This window comes from Sphaerodactylus townsendi, linkage group LG07 (assembly GCF_021028975.2).
Source record: "Sphaerodactylus townsendi isolate TG3544 linkage group LG07, MPM_Stown_v2.3, whole genome shotgun sequence".
NCBI lineage: Eukaryota > Metazoa > Chordata > Lepidosauria > Squamata > Sphaerodactylidae > Sphaerodactylus > Sphaerodactylus townsendi.
Window position 1 is genome coordinate 73,898,817 of NC_059431.1, and position 18,893 is coordinate 73,917,709.

The following is an 18,893-nucleotide window of genomic DNA, read 5'->3' on the forward strand; positions in this document are numbered from 1 at the left end:
TTGTCACTCTATCAAAAAAAGAGATAAGATTAGTCTGGCATGACTTGTGTTTGAGAAATCCATGTTGACTTTTAGCAATCATAGTATTCCCTTCTAAGTGCTTAGAGACTGTCATTTAATGATCTGCTCTTGAATCTTTCCTGGTTTTGATGTCAGGCTGACTGGGCGGCAACTGTTTGGGTCTTCTTAGTTCCCCTTTTTGAAGATGGGGACAACATTGGTCCACCTCCAGTCTGCTGGGACTTCTCCTGTTCTCCAGGTGTTCTCAAAGATTATAGAAAATGATTCTAAGATAACTTCTGCCAGTTCTTTTAATACTCTGGGATGTAGTTCATCAGGCCCTTGGGACTTGAATTCATTTAAAGGAGTCAGGCATTCCTGACTACTTAAGTAGTCAGGCATTCCTCTTCATTCAGAGCTGAATTTCCCCTACAGCATCTTCTGTTCCATTTTCGCCTTTTGGTTTTCATTTTGCGAGAAGACCGAGGTAAAGAAGGTGTTGAGTAGTTCTGCCTTTTCTTTGTCCCCTGTTAGCATTTTGCCATCTTCTCCATGCAGTGACCCTATCACATCCTTTCCCCCTCTTTTGCTGTGGACATAAACAGAAAAGCCTTTTTTTGTTGTTTTTAACTTCTCTGGAAAGCCTGAGCTCATTCTGAGCTTTAACTTTTCTGACTTTCTCCATATGTGTCCTAGCTATTTGTTTGAATTCTTTGGTAATTTCCCCTTTTCCCATTTCTTGTACAAGTCCCTTTTAAATCTCAGTTCAGTTGAAAGTTCTTTAAACATCCATCCTGGTTTCCTTAGACACTTCCCATTTTTTCTCCTCACTGGAACTGTATGAAACTGTGCCTTCAAGATCTCACTTTTAAGAAACTCTTATCACTTTTAAGAAACATCATGCATTCCCATTTCACTGTATAACAAACTCTAGGAGAACATGGTCACAATACAAAAGGGAAATACAATATCCTCAAGTGAAGAACAAGATATTTTGTTTACTGGTTTTAAATCCTGGCAGCTCTATTGCCTTGCCCTCCCTAACACAGAGGAGCCAGAAGAATGAGGGTAAATCCCTTGGTCACCATAAGGAATTTTTATAGTTCTAATGTAACTGGGCCTTTATTATCAACATAAACAGCAGTATTGTCACTTGACTAGGATCTATAAACCCATCTAGCACTGCAACCCTCAGCAGAGTTACACTAAACCAACTGACTTTAATGGACATAGAAAGTAGTAACTTTATTGATAGCTGCACTGTAGTGTGTATAATTTTGTCATATTTCTCTTTGCTCAAAAGCAATTTACAAATCCCACAAAATAAAACAAACAAAATCCTACAAGCCATATGTGGGCTACATCATAATTACATTAAAGAACCACAGAAATACTTGTTATAACCAACCAATCTTTTAATAGTCATATCAGTCAAAAGCCAAATGAACATCTCTTTTGAAAAGACAAAAAGGAAAGATGGTTTTTCCAACTTCCTTCAGGACAAAATTCGAAGCAGCAGGCATCACAATGGAGAAGACCCAAACTCTCACTGCTATTAATCTTACCCGATGGGTAAGTCAGCAAAAGCTTGCAGACACAAATTTAGCTTGCACGTGGACATATAATGGGAGAAGCAGGCCTCTAGGTACATTCCAACTCAAGGAAGGTTTAAAAAATTAACATCTATATCTTGAATCAGGACCATTAAAAACTGCCAGCCAGTGTAACTGTTGCAAAGCAGGTTGTATATGCTCAAGTTGAGCTGCCCAGTACAAAGGTTAGAAATACTTTTTGTCAGCTAAAGTTTCAGAGTTGTCTTTTCAACACACTGAAACAATGAGATTTTTCTAGGGCTCTTCAAAATAGCACCGAAACAAGAAAAATAAGAAGCAATAGGTTGAATACTGCCAGCTTTTTATACTCAATGTCATCATTTTGGCCTCGTTATTAGTTTCCATCTCACCCTTCTGCCCCATTATGATAGTCTCCATAGCTTTTGTAAACATAAATTCCATGATCTCCAGAATAACCTTTTTTGATGGTGAAAGAGAACCTCCCCTTTCTATTTCTCCAACAGAAAAGCTGATTGGCTCCACCCCCTGGTACTCATCAATGACACTCCAACTCCACTACACACATAGCAATTAAAGCCTGAAAACTCAGTTTTGAGCTAGAGTTCCAAGACACAATCTAGTTGTTCAGAACAAAACTACATCCAGCTTATCACATGTACAATCAACAAAAAAGAAAAGAAAAAGATTAAGCCTTCAATTGGCAGTACAGAAATCTATGAATTACCATGCAGAACTAATAGAAGTTAAAAGTAGTAATGCTGATGAAACTCTAACTAAAGAAACCTGAACTGTGAGGATAATGTGCGGAGAAAATCTGGACTGCAAATCTGGACTGGATAATGGGAGGAGAAAATCTAGACTGCAAATTTCTGTTCTCAAAAATGCAGGTCTTTTTCTGAGGCCTTGAATGGAACATCCACACAAATAAATGTAAGGATGAGCTGAGAGGATGACTCATCACTTAAGTCAGAGGTCCCCAAACGTATGGAGACTGGACATCTTTCGAATTCTAATATAGGGTGGTGGGAACAACCACACAATGGCTGCAACAAGTGGTGGAGCCAACCACAAATTGTGAGGGAGTGAGATCATGCATAATTATAGTTGCCTTCTACATTTCAGGCAGAAGCTCTGTGTAATATGGTGCCTTTTAAAATCACACATTTTGTTTCAAATATCTTCTTACATATACAATACTTACTTTCAATTACACAATAAAGATCCTTATACTAGCAACTGCTGCAGCTGCAATGTTTTAAAAATCTGCACAGCCAATCAGATCTCCAATGGCCAACCAGAAACCCACCTGACCCACTCACTTTGGCTCATTCCGCACATGCAGAATAATGCACTTTCAAACTGCTTTCAGGGCTCTTTGAAGCTGTGCGGAATGGCAAAATCCACTTGCAAACAGTTGTGAAAGTGGTTTGAAAACGCATTATTTTGTGTGTGCGGAAAGGGCTCTTGTAAAACACGTGGTAGGTACCAGAAAAGGGCTCAGCAGGCACCATTATGGGGACCCCTGACTTAACTGAACAGATGGTAGGAAAGATTCTGAACTCCTATATTCAGAAAGCTCATGCTGCAGGGTAGAAGATTCACTTCAGGAACTTTCCAAGAATGACTGCAAACAGCTGTGGCAAAGACATGCCCATGCGTGCAAAGAAACAAGCATTAGATTCAACCTTATTGCTTATTACCTTATTGCTTCAGCACCAGGTCGCTGAGTTACTGTTGTACGTAAATCAAGCAATGCAAGTTTTATCAGCTCAGGCTTGTCCATGTTTTCTCTTATTGACACCTTCATGCTCAACAGCTTTACATATAGCTTCATGGCTTCATACTGCATAAATTAAAAACATGTCAAAATGCTCAATTTTTTTACAAATATATGCTTGAATAATTACAACTTTTAAAATGTGAAGTTCAGAGTAAACTGAAATATTTATCTGATCAATACGTAAAATATTCCATATTGTTATTTGACTGATAATAGTTCTGATAATCCATTAAGAAAGCAATTCTAAGCAGGTATTCTCAAAAGACTTCTCACATCTACTTAAAGGGTCTTACTCCTAGGAAAGTGTTTTTTTAGGATAATTCATCTGACCTTTCAAACATGATGAAGAACTGTACTTTGAGGACCTTTTTGATCTTTGAAAACTCTTATAAACTCCATTTAACGGTGGCGTAGTGCCAATAGGGTGAGGGGGGCAAGATGCTGAGGCTTGGCTGGGCCGTGGAGGAGGCGTGACGGGGGTGTTCCAGGGTTGGCGCAACGGCGGCAGGGGTTCAGGGCGCGCACATGCCCTGGATGCAGTTACCTCTTGCTCCTCCTCTGCCATTTAAAATGTGATTGTAATGTCAGTCCACATTCAAACTATGAAAAACTCTCTCTAGGATGGGGCTTCTTCTGCTAAGGTTGAAAATTAAAGCACCTTGGTAAACAGTTCACAATTATTAGCCTATGTGCTCATGCTAAGCCATAACTCTTTACTGGTTTTTAAATCAAATGCAACTCTGTTATTTGGGATACTATAACAGTGAAACTCAGAGAGTGGCATAGGACCCATCCAGTTCTGCTATTGTTGCCTGAAGGAGGTGGGAGATGAGGCCATCCTCCGTGCCAATCACATGGTCTCCGACAACCAGGCTGTTCAGTGACATAGGTATAGATTTTTTATGGAGTGGGTTTGGGGGGCACACCCCCACCTGCCCCAGGGGCGGGGCCACGCCTTCCCCAGCCCCAGTGTTTATAAAAGCAGCTCTCCTCTATAAAAAAACTCCAGGGCAAGGGGTGTGGAGTGCACCTTGGATAACCAGCTGTAAGAGTTTGGCAAATACTTAGCCCTGGTGTCTGCAGTGTACCCTGGCCAGAGATGACATCTCAATTCACATATGTGCAATGGGCTGAGAGCTCACACCAGCACAGCATACCCTGTGGTGATGTGAGCACTCAGCCCATTGCACACGTGTGAATTGTCATCCAATTTTTACATGGAACATTTTGAGAAACAAGCCCTCAAAACAGCACCCAAGAAACCCGCAACTTGGTTCCGATTTGTGGATGACACTTTTACAATCTGGAGCGATGGTGAGGAGGAACTGCTGAACTTTCTGGACCACCTTAACAGCATCTACCCAAACATCCAATTTACCATGGAAACTGAAAAAGAAGGAAAACTGCCTTTTTTTGATGTCTTGGTCTTTGCAGACCCAACCACCAATTGGGCCACACAGTATACAGAAAACCAACACACACAGACCGGTATCTACATAAAAACTCCAATCACTATCCACAACAGAAAAGGGGCATAATCAAAACTCTGACAGATCGTGCAAAACGAATTTGTGGACCTCACCTCCTCCCTGATGAAATCAATCATCTAGACTGGGCTCTGGAGGCTAATGGCTACTCCACAATAGACCTTTAGGAAAAGCCCCTCCCACAAGGAAACGACTTGTTGGTACTTAACCCATGATCAGACATGTATGGTGATAGTACACCCATATACCAAGTCACAGGGCAGCCCTGACAAGCAGCAGTTTTCTACCAGGCAGAAGTGGTCAAGGCAGGTATGTTGGGAGATTAATTAGGGCAGTTGTCGCAGGACAAAATGCAGGTTCAAATATGTGTGCAATGTTTGTTAGGGGTCACATTCAAGGGCCTTTGTGGCAGGGCTGGAAGCGCCTGGCAGCCGTACGAGCTTGTTCTGGTTGGGTCTGCAAAAGACCAAGACATCTTAAAAAGGCAGTTTTCCTTCTTTTTCAGTTTCCATTGTAAATTGGATGTTTGGGTGGATGCTTGCTCCCGGCTAAATGTCCTAAGTCCTCAGCCAGTCATACAATGCTTGCCAGATGCTGAGGAACCAGATGTCCACACACCAGCAGTGGCTGATCACACAGGGAGTGTTAGGATCCTTGGCTTCAGTGACTTGTCAGACAATTGAGTGGGTAACCACTGGGTGTATGGGGAGGACAGGGCAGGTCCTTGCTCATTTGGTGGGTTGTACATAGGGATAGATCTTTCTTGGGGAGGCTGAGCTGCGTGCCTGCCTCCCCATTGGCAAGGAGCCCCCTGAAGGGCCTTTGGGGGGTGGGGTGAATCTTACTGCCATATGCCCAAGTGGTGGACTGTCAAATGGCCCGCACCCTCAGGCAGAAGGGAGGATCCATCTAGCAATCAGCATCCAAATGGGTAGGATCAATTTGCTGCTCTAGTTCCCCCAGTACTTGGGTTGCGGGAAGGCATTTCATGGGTTTAGCAAGCGTGCTGCCCTGTGTTGGGATCTGCCCCCTATGCTGAGCCCTGGCTTCCTTAGCCTACAATCAATATAAATCAGACTGTAGCCAATTTTATTATCATATTCTGCTGTCCACTGTTTTGATTTGCATGCCCAAGACTCCCATCCTCCCCTCAGTCAGCAAGCATAATTCCTTTACTCTCATGAAGGCAAAGTTGTCGCTCTCATTTTCTTCCTCTCCTGTATCTATTGTATTGGGACAGTCATTGCCAGGTCTACTCATACAAAAATCAGCAACATTTTCAAGCAACATTTTGAACAATGCATGAAGCATGGCATGAGCATGACTTGCGTCTTTTTTAGAACTATATAAAGACAGATTGGACTACATTTGTTTTCTGACTGTGTACATGGCTAATTATTATCCCGTAAAGAGGAGACATATCTTCATGTGTCATATTTAACTGGATTAAGGATTATTCAAGTCTAAATGATTGAGAATCACTCCACCTCCCATTGTATGGCATCAGCATATAGTCAAATACCTACAAACTAGTATTATAAACCAAATCACACTCACCGCTTTGGGTAATGTAGGATCAACAGCTGTTTCACTATAACCGATTGCTGCATAGAGTTTATCCTTCTCCTGTGGAGTCATCAGTTGTTCAAGACCTACCAAATTACCCATCAATATTACTTAATTCAATTAAAAACAAAAGTTTGGCTGTCATATTGCCAGCCATCACATTAATTACACAATTATACACACCCAATAACTTTCTATATACAATTTAAAGACAGGTTGTGGTGGGTTTTCCGGGCTGTGTGGCTGTGGTCTGGTGGATCTTGTTCCTAACGTTTCGCCTGCATCTGTGGCTGGCATCTTCAGACGTGTATCACAGAGAGAAAACTCTTCCTGAGATTTTATAGTTATTACTGCTCAGGTTACATAACAGAGGACTAGGTAAATTGAAGGTTTGACTTGTTATAAAACAGTGTCTTGTTATGTTCATGTTACTTTAGTATGGTAAGACTGAACTGCACTCACTGAATTTTGAGAAAATATTTTGTTGGCTGATCACCCATTCAGGTATTTTTATGAGTACGTACATAAACTTTCCCCCCATATATACAGTAACTGTATTGAAACAAACTGCTCCACATAAGCATCTGAAAGATAAGGTATGCGAAATCATAACCAATATTACAAAAACTGATTGAACAAAACTTACTACTGACTTTCTGTATCTATGAAAATGGTTTATTTTATCTGAATCTGGTTAGTCACAAATAGGAGAAAATGAACTCAAATGCACTGTCCGTTATAACATACAAGGTGTCATACAAGGTGTTTTTTTTCCAGAAAATGTATAGTCCTGAAATAATGCTAAGCCAAAAAATATATCTGTACCTTTTGGTTCATGTACTTTTTTTGGTCTGCTGCCACCAGTCCAACCCCACATCCAACTAAACCAGCCTTTAGACTCCTCTTCATCTTGTTTAGCCCCTGGCCGGTATATTCTCAATCCAGCCTTAGCTGCCTTTTAAAAATAACAAGATACAATTATTATTACTCTTCAACATTTAGCATTTAGTTTTAATAGAGAAGTTATGTGAAAGTGTAAGAAGAACAAATGCAAAAAGAAATTGGGTGAGGCCTGAGAAGTCCAGCAGAGTACAGGACTTCTGGAGCAAGATAACTCCTGCCTAAATTTGTGCTGAAAAGTAGAAGAATGACTAGCAGTGCAATAAAAATGGTACCTTAGCTACACTACTTAATGCAAACTCTATAAACCAGCAAAAATGATGGGTGACATTAAATACAATAAACTTGACAAGGTCATATGCCAACACTGATAAATTGTATGCCCAGTGAAACCATTTTAAATGCGTATTCGCAAATTATTGCACTGAAGCTTGACTTTGTTGTTGTTTTGGGTAAGGATTTGGTTTTAACACAAAAAAGTGAAAGAAAATCATGCATTCCAAAAAAGCAAATTCAAAACAACAGCTGCATTGTATATAAACATTTACCTGAACCTCTGCCTGTTGTCTTGCCAGAGTAATGTTGAATACATCCAAGATCTTCTCTATTCTCTATAAGAGAAAGTAAAATAGTTTGTGCCACACGACATATCACAGAATCAAGTTAATGCTTTCATGCTTACAATTCATTATTATTAATCTTAGGGGTTTTAACAAAATGATAGCAAACTTAAAATCTAAACTTGATAGTAGGGTGAAAAAAGAAGAAAGGAAGTTACATGTGCTTTACATGTCCTCAGACATTGTTGCAGAGTGGAATGAAGGCTGGTTGTGTATTGTGGTATGTAGTGGCTTTACATAAAAGGGGAGAAATTATAGGAAAAGATAAATGGAATCAGAAAGGTTTTCTGAGAGGTAGTTTCAGGTCTAACAGGATACAAAGGGAGAATGGGTGGAATTGTTAAGGAAAGCAGGACACCCAATGGCAACTGAGTATATTAGAATAAGAATAGGTAGTAAGGATTCAAGAGTCAGCCCAGTGGATAGAGAGACCTGTATTAAAAACTCTTATCAATCACAAAGCTCACTGGGTGAACCTGTCATCACCTCAACTTAATTTACTCACAGGACTATGACAAGAATAAATTGAAGTTAGGAGAGTCATAATGGCACTGCAAGTTTCCTGGAGGAAGAGTAGGAGCAACTGATAGGACATGAGGAATGATGCTATGAAAAACAGAAAAACAGCAAAGAGCTATAAAGAGAAAGAAAAAGAGCTGGTGTTGGATGTAGACAAAATATTGTAGGAAACAGAAAAGGGCATCATAAATTCCACACGATAGGAGAACTGAAGCTCCGGATGAAGTGAAAGAACTGAGGGATTATCCAGGAAGGCCAGACAGAAAAACAGCTGCTGAAGTCAAGATGAATCAAGCATGGTTCATTCAAGAAAACCTGAGAAACAGGTGGATTTTCATTACAACTTAATCACTTTAATGAACGTGACATGCTAAGGAAGAGTAGGTTATGGCAAATATTATATCAAAGTAAAAAACCCAATATTTATGGAAGCCTTTTGGCCTATTTATTTTACAATTAACAACAAATAAAACAACATATGTCCTAGAAAGGGGTAGAAACTGCAATTGCTCTCCAGTATATGCTGACCAAATGAGGGCAAATTACATTTGAAGAATCACTCTCCCAGAAATTACTTTAAGTTTCAAGCTCACATTGAGAAAAGCCCAATCTCGAGCTTATATACTAATCAGACAGGATTGATACAGACATCAATCTTTAAGTGGACAAAACTTATGATTCTTTTACAATGGAAAAGGGCTTCACTTTGCATTATACCATCTAATGGTGGCTTGTTCCAAAGACGACATAACAGTCAGGATACTTCCAATGCCACAATATGTTTATTAGTCTTTGCTGTTTTTAAAGTAAGTACCATGCTTAGATCTATCATAAATGCTGAAAACGTTGTGAGAGAACCCTAGACACTCAACGCAGAAGTACTGAAGAGGAGTGCTAATCACTGTACTAGAAGATGCAGAAATGCCTAAAGCTTGAGAGGCATCTCATTTCATATTTTGGGAAATGAGGGTCTGAAAAGTCAAAGAGGTCCTATGAGGAATACCAATGGTTCTTCTTGGAGCTTCAACCAACTTACTAGAATTGGAAATAGATGAAAAATGCAAAGGAGCCCCTGTGTCACTCATGAGATAAGAAAAATGTTGCCAGTGGAACCCTAAGTATGCTGAAGAATTTCTTAATATTTTTATTATTGTCTAGCAGTAAACATATCAAGTTACAACTTTATGAAGTGAAATGTGTTGGATCTAAGTTTCCTGGGCTGACTCCAAGCCCCTCTATACAGACCCTCCCAAAGCCAAATTTATCCCATTTTGTTCTACTTGGTGCTGTCCTTTTATTATTTCAACAGGTCAAGGAGGTAACAAGATGATATAGTATCCTAACAAAGTGATAGCGTTGTCTTCAATCATGTGAAGGGGAAACACTAATGTGCCCAGAGAATGACACCAGTACTTAAAAATTATGGAACCTTGGAGTCTGGACAGAATCCTGATATGAACTGAACTCCTTTGTTTTGATACAGTTATATTAACACTATCAGTCTGGTTTCCCTCTACAGACATTCTTCTGTCCCAACATATTCAGTATCACCCATAGATATTATACGGTAGTGGTTGGAGCAGACCTTTACTGATCAGAAGCCATGCCAAGTGATACAGTCTATTGTTATGCATGTGCTGCATATGGTTCTATCTCATGACACTACCTCAATTATCACTCCGATAATATAAATACATATTATCTGTTCCTGAAGTAGAGCACTGCTGTAATCTACATTCTAAGTACATTCTGGGTATACAGAGCCCAACACCAGATAATGATAATGCTGTTTGCTGAGATGAAAAAAAACCCTGTATGATAAAACTATCATATTAAGACAAGCATTTATCAGATATTTGTACCATAAACTGACAGTTGTTTTATAGCCACTGTGGAACTTAAGATGCAGAAGAGGAAACCCAAGCTTTTGACAAACTTAAGCATGTCAGACCAGGAAAAGCCGAACATTTTGCTTGGGAGACTAGGAAGTTTGAGAAATACATTCCCCATGCCTCTCTGATCTAGTGAGACTGTCTCCATAACCAAGAGTTCCCCAACTATTTTAAGACTGTGGACAGCCTTGGAATTTCTGAACAGGGTGGAAGCACAAGTATAAAATGGCTGCTGCAGAAGGTGGAGCCCTCTACAAAATGGCTGGCACAGGAGGGAGAGCCACATCCACAGAGAAAGCCCCAGTGCAGGGAAGAAGTGGGGTAACTTACAAAATACACTGAGTGCAAGAAAATAAAACCACCATTGTGGTGGCAGAAACTGCTAAAACAACATTATAATTTGCACAACTAGCCAGATCTCCAGTGGCCAATCAGAAAGTCTGATGGGCAAGATCCCCATCTGGCACCACTCACTTTCTAAAAACACCTGATGAGAACCATATTAAAGACCCCTGCATATAGCCTATAGATGAAAGAGCTGAGTGATGACTACTGGCATTAGGCACCTTTTTGTCATGAGTACAGCATACTGCCTAGTAAATGTTGAGATGCGACATCACCCCGTGAGTTAGTAACAGAGGCATAGCTAGGAAAAATGGAGCCTGGGGCAAAATCTGAGTTTTGTGCTCCTCCACACCCTGCATGGGCAACCGCCATTCCCCACAACGACCGAAGGCTGGTCTCCCCCACTATGACCAAAGAACAATTTTTTGCACCAGGTCATCTCAAAGTCACCAGCACATTACAGAACATGCCCCAACTCACAAATCTGAACACAACAATGGTCCATGCCACACAGCAGAAAATAAATTTTTAACATATTCAAAATGCTTTCAAAATGTTTAACAACTGTTATAACACTTTAAAGTGTTTTAAGTGTCATGACTTAAAATGCTTTCAAAATGTTTTATTGCTGCTGTGAAAACATTTAATGGTGTTATATTCAGCATCCCCAACTGCCCCCCAGGATTGGAAACACAGCACAGAACCAGGAAGGAAAGGAGAGAGGGAGGGAAAGGACAGGGGCAAATTTGAAGTCATGTTTTTTCACAGCAGTTGCACACATTTAATTTTAATACTGACAATATAAGGAACTCACTAACATGAACTCAGTGTTTACAAAATAACTTCTCTTGTAATAAAGCTAAAGTCACAAACCTGTATTCTCTTTATATTGTGGAAACTATTCTTGAATTAATAAACATTTAAATAAAAACACCAAGAGTTCATATCTTAAGGATTCTCTTTCCACACCTCCTGGCGCCTCACCATGCTGCGTTGCTATAACAGTTGCAAGATTATTTTAACATCAGCTTGGTTCCCAGCCAAAACCAGGCTGATTTTTACTCAGCATATTGAGAGACCACCTCTCCATCTGACATGCACAGGCAACACAACCTTGCAAGATCAGATCAAAGGGCTACCTAATCCACTATCCTGTTTCCTCAAGCTGCCATCCAAATTCTCACAACGAACAACCCCCCTGCCCTTCCCCTTGCATCCAAAACAACATAAGGACTAGATGCTTTTGGGGTCAGCATCACTTCCGAAAAGGAACATCCTGGAAAGAAACAGCATTTGGGGATGGAAACTAAAATTGTAGAAATGAATTCTGAAGAACTGTCATATGGAGAGACGGCTTCCATCCACCACAAAACCCAATGTCTCTCTTTTAGAAAGGAGCTGCATCAATTGAGGCTCCAGCCTCCAGGTCTCGTCCCACTCCAAAGTAGCAACCCTAACTCTCTAGTTTTTGTTATCCACATAAAATAGATCTTGGATTCAAGCCAGTAAATTTCAGTGAACATATGCTCAACATTAATTGCTTATCTCCAATTCTAGCTAAGGCCCTTTCCGCACCGCAATGGTGCGGGGGTGCATTGGCATAAACAATGCTGACATGCCCCCCGGGACCGTTCGCATGGACAGTCCCGGGAGGGCAGCAGGCGGCGGCACAGCCTTCGCACAGGCTGCACCGTCGCTGAACGCCTACTTTGTCTCCTGGCTTCCGGCTCGTCACAGAGGCCAGGGGACACGCCCCCACAGCCTGGAGCGATGGCTCTGGAGTAGCAGGCTGGGGGGGGGAGTGGTTTCCCTGGCCTCTGCGACGAGCCGGAAGCCAGGAGACGAGGTAGGTGTTTGGGGACGGTGTGGGGGAAATGGCGCCTTCCAGCTGCTGCTGTTTGCACAGCAGCTGTTGGAAGGCGCTGCTTCTGAAAAACCTCGCTCAGGGAGCGAGGTTTGGAAGCAGCGTCTTTTCACTGCTCGGGGGTTGTGAGGCCGGCGCTGCTGCAATGCAGCAGCGGCGGCCATGCGAACCCCTCCCCAGGGACGCTGTTTTTAGTGTCCCTGGGGCGCTCTTTCCTGCCCGTGCAGAAAAGGCCTCAGAGTGCAAACAAGTATTTCCTACTGCTTAAAGAAATATGCAACACTTCTGTGGTGCCTCCTGTTCTTGGGGACCCCTGGTTAGCCTCTCCTGAGGCTAGAGTTTCTAGTTCCCTTTTATTCCCTGAGGCCTCAGAAATGAGAGAGGAGGACTCACTGGCTGCTTCTCCTTCATGGTCTGGACAGTTCCCCAGCTCTATGGGAACACCCAGCTTCCTTCTTAGCCTCTGCTCCTCCCTACTTTTATAGAGGTTCTCACCCTGAGTGCCAATCCCTCCAAGCAAGGCCTCTGGGCCAGGGCCAAACCCGCCCTTCCTTGGCCCTATGGGCTGTCTTGCCTGTCTCTCCGGGCTGGGGTCCACTCTATCCTATACCTTTCCTGAGGCCCATCCTCCAAGCATCAGCCAGGCTGCAGCTGCTTCCCCAACTCAGACGTCTTGACCCACCAGCTCTGCGTGCTGCCCTGTTACTCCACAGTAAATAGACCCAGTCATCCCTGATGTGCAGGAGTGGGGAAAGGTTGCACGGCACTGCTCTTGGGAGATGCATGGTGCCTGCAACTGACTCCGGGAGAGGAGGGAATTCCTAGGATGTTTCCAGGAGCCACAGAGTCATCCCAAGTGGTGGGTCTGGCTGCCATCTTGGGACAACTATATTTTGGAAAAACATTATGAAGTAATCATTATTTTAAGTACCTGGAATAAAAGTTCAAAATAAATAAAACAACTAACCTCCAGCTTCTTCAAAAGTTCCTCATCAGGTTTCTTTGTTGTTATTTTTATTTTATACAGATCTTTATAGTTCTTCACATTGTTCCTATGGTGACAAATATGATCCCAACACCACATTTGCTGCTTTGGTTTAACATTTACTTCAAGAATGCCATTTATAGCATACTCCCACCTAACAGAAAAACAAATTAAAATATTTTGGGCTCTTTTAATGTAAACAAACAATTCCATAACTATCAGGTAAGCACTATTTCCCAGTATTACTGCTTATCATTTGTACAGCTTTTTTTCTAAAAAATAAATGTTTTGGATTGTATACAAACACTATCACTGACTTTAAAAATGGATCCTATGTATACATAGGATTGAAGATTCTTCAATCAATATAGAAGCATTAAGTTCAAATACCCAATCTGCTAGAAAATATCTGATAACAGAATTCATCCTATGCATGTCTACTACAAATTAAGTTTCATTCTGTCCAGTGATTATTCCCAGGAAAGCGGTCCTAAAATTGAATGTAAATTATTCCCCTGGAATTCAGTGACAGTTACACCAAAACATTCCCCCACAAGATCTTAATTAGTAAGATTTTTAAAATAATTCAGTACATTACCATTCCTTGGCATTGTTGTGCACAGGAACATTAGGTCTATACTTCCTATATGGCAAATTTCTAGTCATCATATCAATTGACTCAAGGAGCTCCATAATACTGAAATACTATCAAAAAACACAACAGAAGAACTCTTACCAGTCACACACAACAAAATTAATTCAACTGATTTAAAAATCACACTATCATTACTCCAAAGATTAAACCTTGTAGAACTTTCATTTTATTATGCCTATAACTGCCATCCAATACTTCAGATAGCAAATAACATTTCCTCAGAGTAAAGAGGAGAATGCTAGGACATTCCCAGGAAAGCCCAAGTAATTAATGTCAAGCTGACAACTGGATGGGACCAGCTACATTCTTTCCACTGTATAAGTAAGACTGGGCAAAACAATTTCTCTCTTACTCAGCAAAGGTCCACACACTAGAAAGTTAATGATCAGTGTTCGTCTCAGAAAACGAATTTAACTTCTTGACTGAGTAAGCTGGCTACATGTGTTGCAATACTCTGTTCTAAAAGATAAATGAAATTTATAATGGCAAATATCCTTTCATGCTGCAGTATGTAATACTGATGCAACTAATACTGCAGTGGAACAGTAGTCAATTAGCATATGAATGTTCTCTGACCTTTATGCAAATCTTATAATTTAGATTTTGACACTTCTTTCTAGAGCGCTCAGGTGAGAAAAGAAAAACAGAAGTAGCTCGTGATTATTTTGAACAGTAACATTCTATTGAAGTAGAACTTTGGTGAGCATTTGCTCTGAAACTACATTAGTTTGAACAAAAAAATGGGGGGGGGATTAATTCTTCATAACTCACAGTGTACACTTTCAAAACAAAACCATGGGTTTAGTTACAGGGTTGCTTAATCAGCATAGAAGATACAAAATTCACTATAGCTGCCAGGGCCTTTGTCCAAAGCACTCTTTGCAATTACAGCACTAAAACCAGGAAATTAATTTTCTGAGTGAACTTCTTTCCTGATGTTTTAATTAGCTCAGAAAAGCAGCTCAGGCAATTTTCCTAAACATTCATTCTTTGCGTGCATTTATCTTTTCTGTGGGCTTTGAAAACTCTGCCCATTTACAACAGCAGTCCTCAGCAGCCTTTATGATGTATGACAGGAATCCTACTCATCTTGAGAACAGCTGCTTGTATTTATTTCATCTAGCAAATGCCTTTGCAGCAAGTGGTGTACCCACAGTTTGCAGAATACTTCTTAGAGACCAGCAAGGAATATATGACAAAAGTGCTAGATTCTAAAGAAACTTTGCTGTGATATTTATCTCCAAATGGATTAAACTGCAGCCAAGCACAAAAGTAATGCCTATAATAGGAGACCCAGATATGTCATCTTTGTCATGTCTTAGGAACAACAGCTTTTTCAGGTACAAGAATGACACTTAAATAGTGGCCAGCATATGATATACTGCAAATAAACTGTTCCAGAATTTATTTTATTCAAAGAATTCCTATGTTGTCTTACCACCCAAACAGGATCCCCAAGATGGCAAATATCAAAATCTTTGAATATTAAAATAGTTTAAAATAAAGTTCATGGAAAACAAGCAATTCATTAAAAACAAATAAAACACTCATTACACAAATAGGGAAGAGAGCAACAACAATTACAGGGGGTACACCTAAACGAACATAAAAGCCTTCACCTGTTGGCAGAAGACAACAACAGAGGGAGCCAGACTAATTTTACTGGGGAGGGAGTTTCAAAATTTTAGGAACATAGACAGTGTTCTTTCTCGAATTGCCCACTATCTACCATCAAATGATGGGGCACCCAAAGCAGTGCCTCTAGTGATGATGCGAGTGGACAGTAGATTCATATTGGAGGTGATCCTGGCTCCAAGCTGCATAGGGCTTTAAAGGTCAATGCCAGCGTTCATTCGAATTGCACCCAAAAACAAGCTGGAAGCCAGTGTAGATGGAACAAGACAGGAGTGATATGGTCCCTACAACCCTCTCCAGTCAACACTCTGGCTGCAGCATTCTGTACCATCTACTGCTTCTGGACAGCCTTCTAGGGCAGTCCAATGTAGAATGCATTGCCATAATCTATATATTACAGGAGCATGTGGCACAGCAGCAAGAGCTTTCTTGCCCAGGAAGCTCTGAAGTTGGCTCACTGGCCAAAGATGGTAAAAGGCACCCCTGGCCACTGCTGCTGCCTGTTTATTCAGCAGAAGGCTCGGATCTAGCAGCACTCCCAAGCTGTGAACCTGCTCTTTTAGGGGAAGTGCAACCCCATTCAGAACAGGAGATATCCTAATTCCTGGTTCAATCTCACCACCCACCCATGCCCCCCCCCCCCATACACACACATACCAGAAAACCTTCTGTTTGGTTGCAATAAAGTTTCAGTATGTTAGCCATTCATCCCACACTAGGTATCTGAGCAGTTTCCCACAGCATTCCTAGGATTTGCTGGAAGCGCACGATAGAGCTAAGTGTCAAATATATAATGGGTAGCAACTCATTCCAAATTTTTGCATGATTTCTCTCAGAAGTTGTACACAGATGTTGCAAAGTATGGGAAACCCTCGTGGGGCCCTGCAGGCTCAAGGCCAAGGGTGCAGCCGCAGTCCTCCAGAACCATACAAGGTAGGACTGAAGCCACCATAAAACAGTGCCTCTGAGTCCCAGCCTCAAAAGGCAGTTCAGAAGGACACAGTGATGGAGGTATCAAAGGCTGCTGAGGTCAAGGAAAATTAACAGAGTCATACGCCCCCTTCGTATGGGCAAAAGGTGATGCTTTCCTAGATGAAAACAGATTTACACTGGTTATTTTAATATCATTTTAATGTATTTGTAATGTTTGGCTCATTCCACACATGCAGAATAATGCACTTTCAAACTGCTTTCAGTGCTCTTTGAAACTGTGCGGAATGGCAAAATCCACTTGCAAACAGTTGTGAAAGTGGTTTGAAAAGGCATTATTTTGCGTGTGCGGAAGGGGCCTTAGAATGGAAAACGCTTTACTGTATCTTATATTTCTGTTGATACTCACTTTAGGTCTCGAACTGTCAGGAGAAAGGTAGGAATATTAACTAGTGCTCCCCCACTCCTAATGTTGGAATACACTAGTGCTCCCCCACTCCTGCCTCAAGTGGAGAAAAGCTTGAAAAACAAAATAGCCTGCAAACTGAATGAGAATAAAATCTCAGTAATTTCCCTGGGCAGGAAGTGTTTATCTCACTCTTTGTGTCAGCTTCTAAAACAAATGGGTAGGAAAGAAAATCTCTGGACAGATGGAATACAGATTTCCTCAATTAATCAATTATAATGATTAATAGGAAAGTAGAAAATTGACATTTTTATTAATAAATTGTGATGTGGGAAAGCAGGGACTGTCTGGGAGACAAATCTCACTGAGGAAACTATTCCACTGATGACTGAAAAGTGTGGGTCTACAGCAGGAAAAGTATCAGACTGTCAACCTTCAAAAAAAGCTTATGAAATAAGCAGAATTTCTATGTATCTGTAAGAAATTTACCTGAGGTTTATTAAGTTCTATGACTATATCCTGAAGATTTACATCGAGATCTAGTTTTGGTGCAGAAAAGTCAACATCAGATCGTGGATTCATACGGAGCTTGGCTTTAGCTGAAATTGGACGGAACACTAGAAAAGAGAATTTTAGACTAAATTATTCAAGGAACAAGTCAATCTTTTTTTCCTCAATGTGTTGTGAAAACATGAGAAAAGAACAGCCCAACTAGCTGAGTGTTCAGCACCCCGTCTTCCCATTACAATTTCAATTCCATGGATAAAGTTGGTGATCTTCTCCTCCCTTCTGGCAGGATTCCCCAGCACTCAGTGGACTGCAGGCTGGGTCTCAATGACTGTTTGCCCAGTTATAGAGAGTGTTGTGCTGTGAGTGTGGACTACTTCAACAGCACTCTCAAGGGTAACATGGTTCTCCTATAATCCTTTCAGCAATGAACTTAGGAGGTTGTGTCTGATGCACTCTTGTAAAATGACAAAACATCCAAGCCACAATCATCCTAGCTGGGGCCTGTTAGTTGTTATTAAACCGAAGCAGACACCTATGGTTTGGACATGCACAAGGGAGGCACAGTTTCAATTTCACTCATGGAGGAAGCTTGGTGATATCATCTTGGACCTTGGACACATATTTTTAAACTTAAACCAACAGTACTGCAGTTTTTTTATGATAAAAGGGATAACCTCTTGCTGACTACTCCAACAGTTACCTTCCATCTATTCCTGTTACCTGAGCTTGGATTACTTTTGATTCTCCTTTTAGAATTTGTAACCTGACCCTGGACTGTAACCTTGGGTTTGCCTTTGACTGTGCTATTAAGGCCTTAACTTTTATTTAACTATTAATTATACATCATGGTCCACTAAAGGAACTCAGCCACAATTGAAGTTCAACTCTGAATTTTAATTGCAAATGTTTATTTCAGGGCACTACTTGGCATGCATAGTCTAAAATTATTACTTAATGAGCTGAAAGTTTTATAGTACTCTTGTGTTTTGCTTTGGTTATAATTTTCTGTACATTTGTAAATTTTCCAAATATAAGTAGAAAAAAATGGTACAAAATGTACATAAGAAACCACTTAGTTTCAAATTTAGAAAAAGAAATTTACAGCATCATTTACATCTAATCCACATTGGCTCCTCTTCTTCCTTTTATCTTCACAAAACCTTGGGACATGCATTAGGCTAAGAGTATGTAACTGGCCCAGTATCAAGCAAGCTTCCACAGCAGA

General features: G+C 40.8%; 1 protein-coding gene across 1 annotated transcript in view; it reads right to left on the reverse strand.

The window, feature by feature from the left end:
• The window catches only part of VPS13A (vacuolar protein sorting 13 homolog A), a 151,736-nt gene that overhangs the window by 112,364 nt on the left and 20,479 nt on the right, over nucleotides 1-18,893 (reverse strand). The window contains exons 11-17 of the mRNA XM_048504374.1: nucleotides 17,648-17,775; nucleotides 14,131-14,237; nucleotides 13,515-13,686; nucleotides 7,856-7,918; nucleotides 7,233-7,362; nucleotides 6,399-6,493; nucleotides 3,275-3,417 (exon numbers count right to left, since the gene is read on the reverse strand). Coding sequence (XP_048360331.1) covers nucleotides 3,275-3,417; nucleotides 6,399-6,493; nucleotides 7,233-7,362; nucleotides 7,856-7,918; nucleotides 13,515-13,686; nucleotides 14,131-14,237; nucleotides 17,648-17,775 — 838 coding nt within the window. The remainder of the gene's footprint in view (nucleotides 1-3,274; nucleotides 3,418-6,398; nucleotides 6,494-7,232; nucleotides 7,363-7,855; nucleotides 7,919-13,514; nucleotides 13,687-14,130; nucleotides 14,238-17,647; nucleotides 17,776-18,893) is intronic.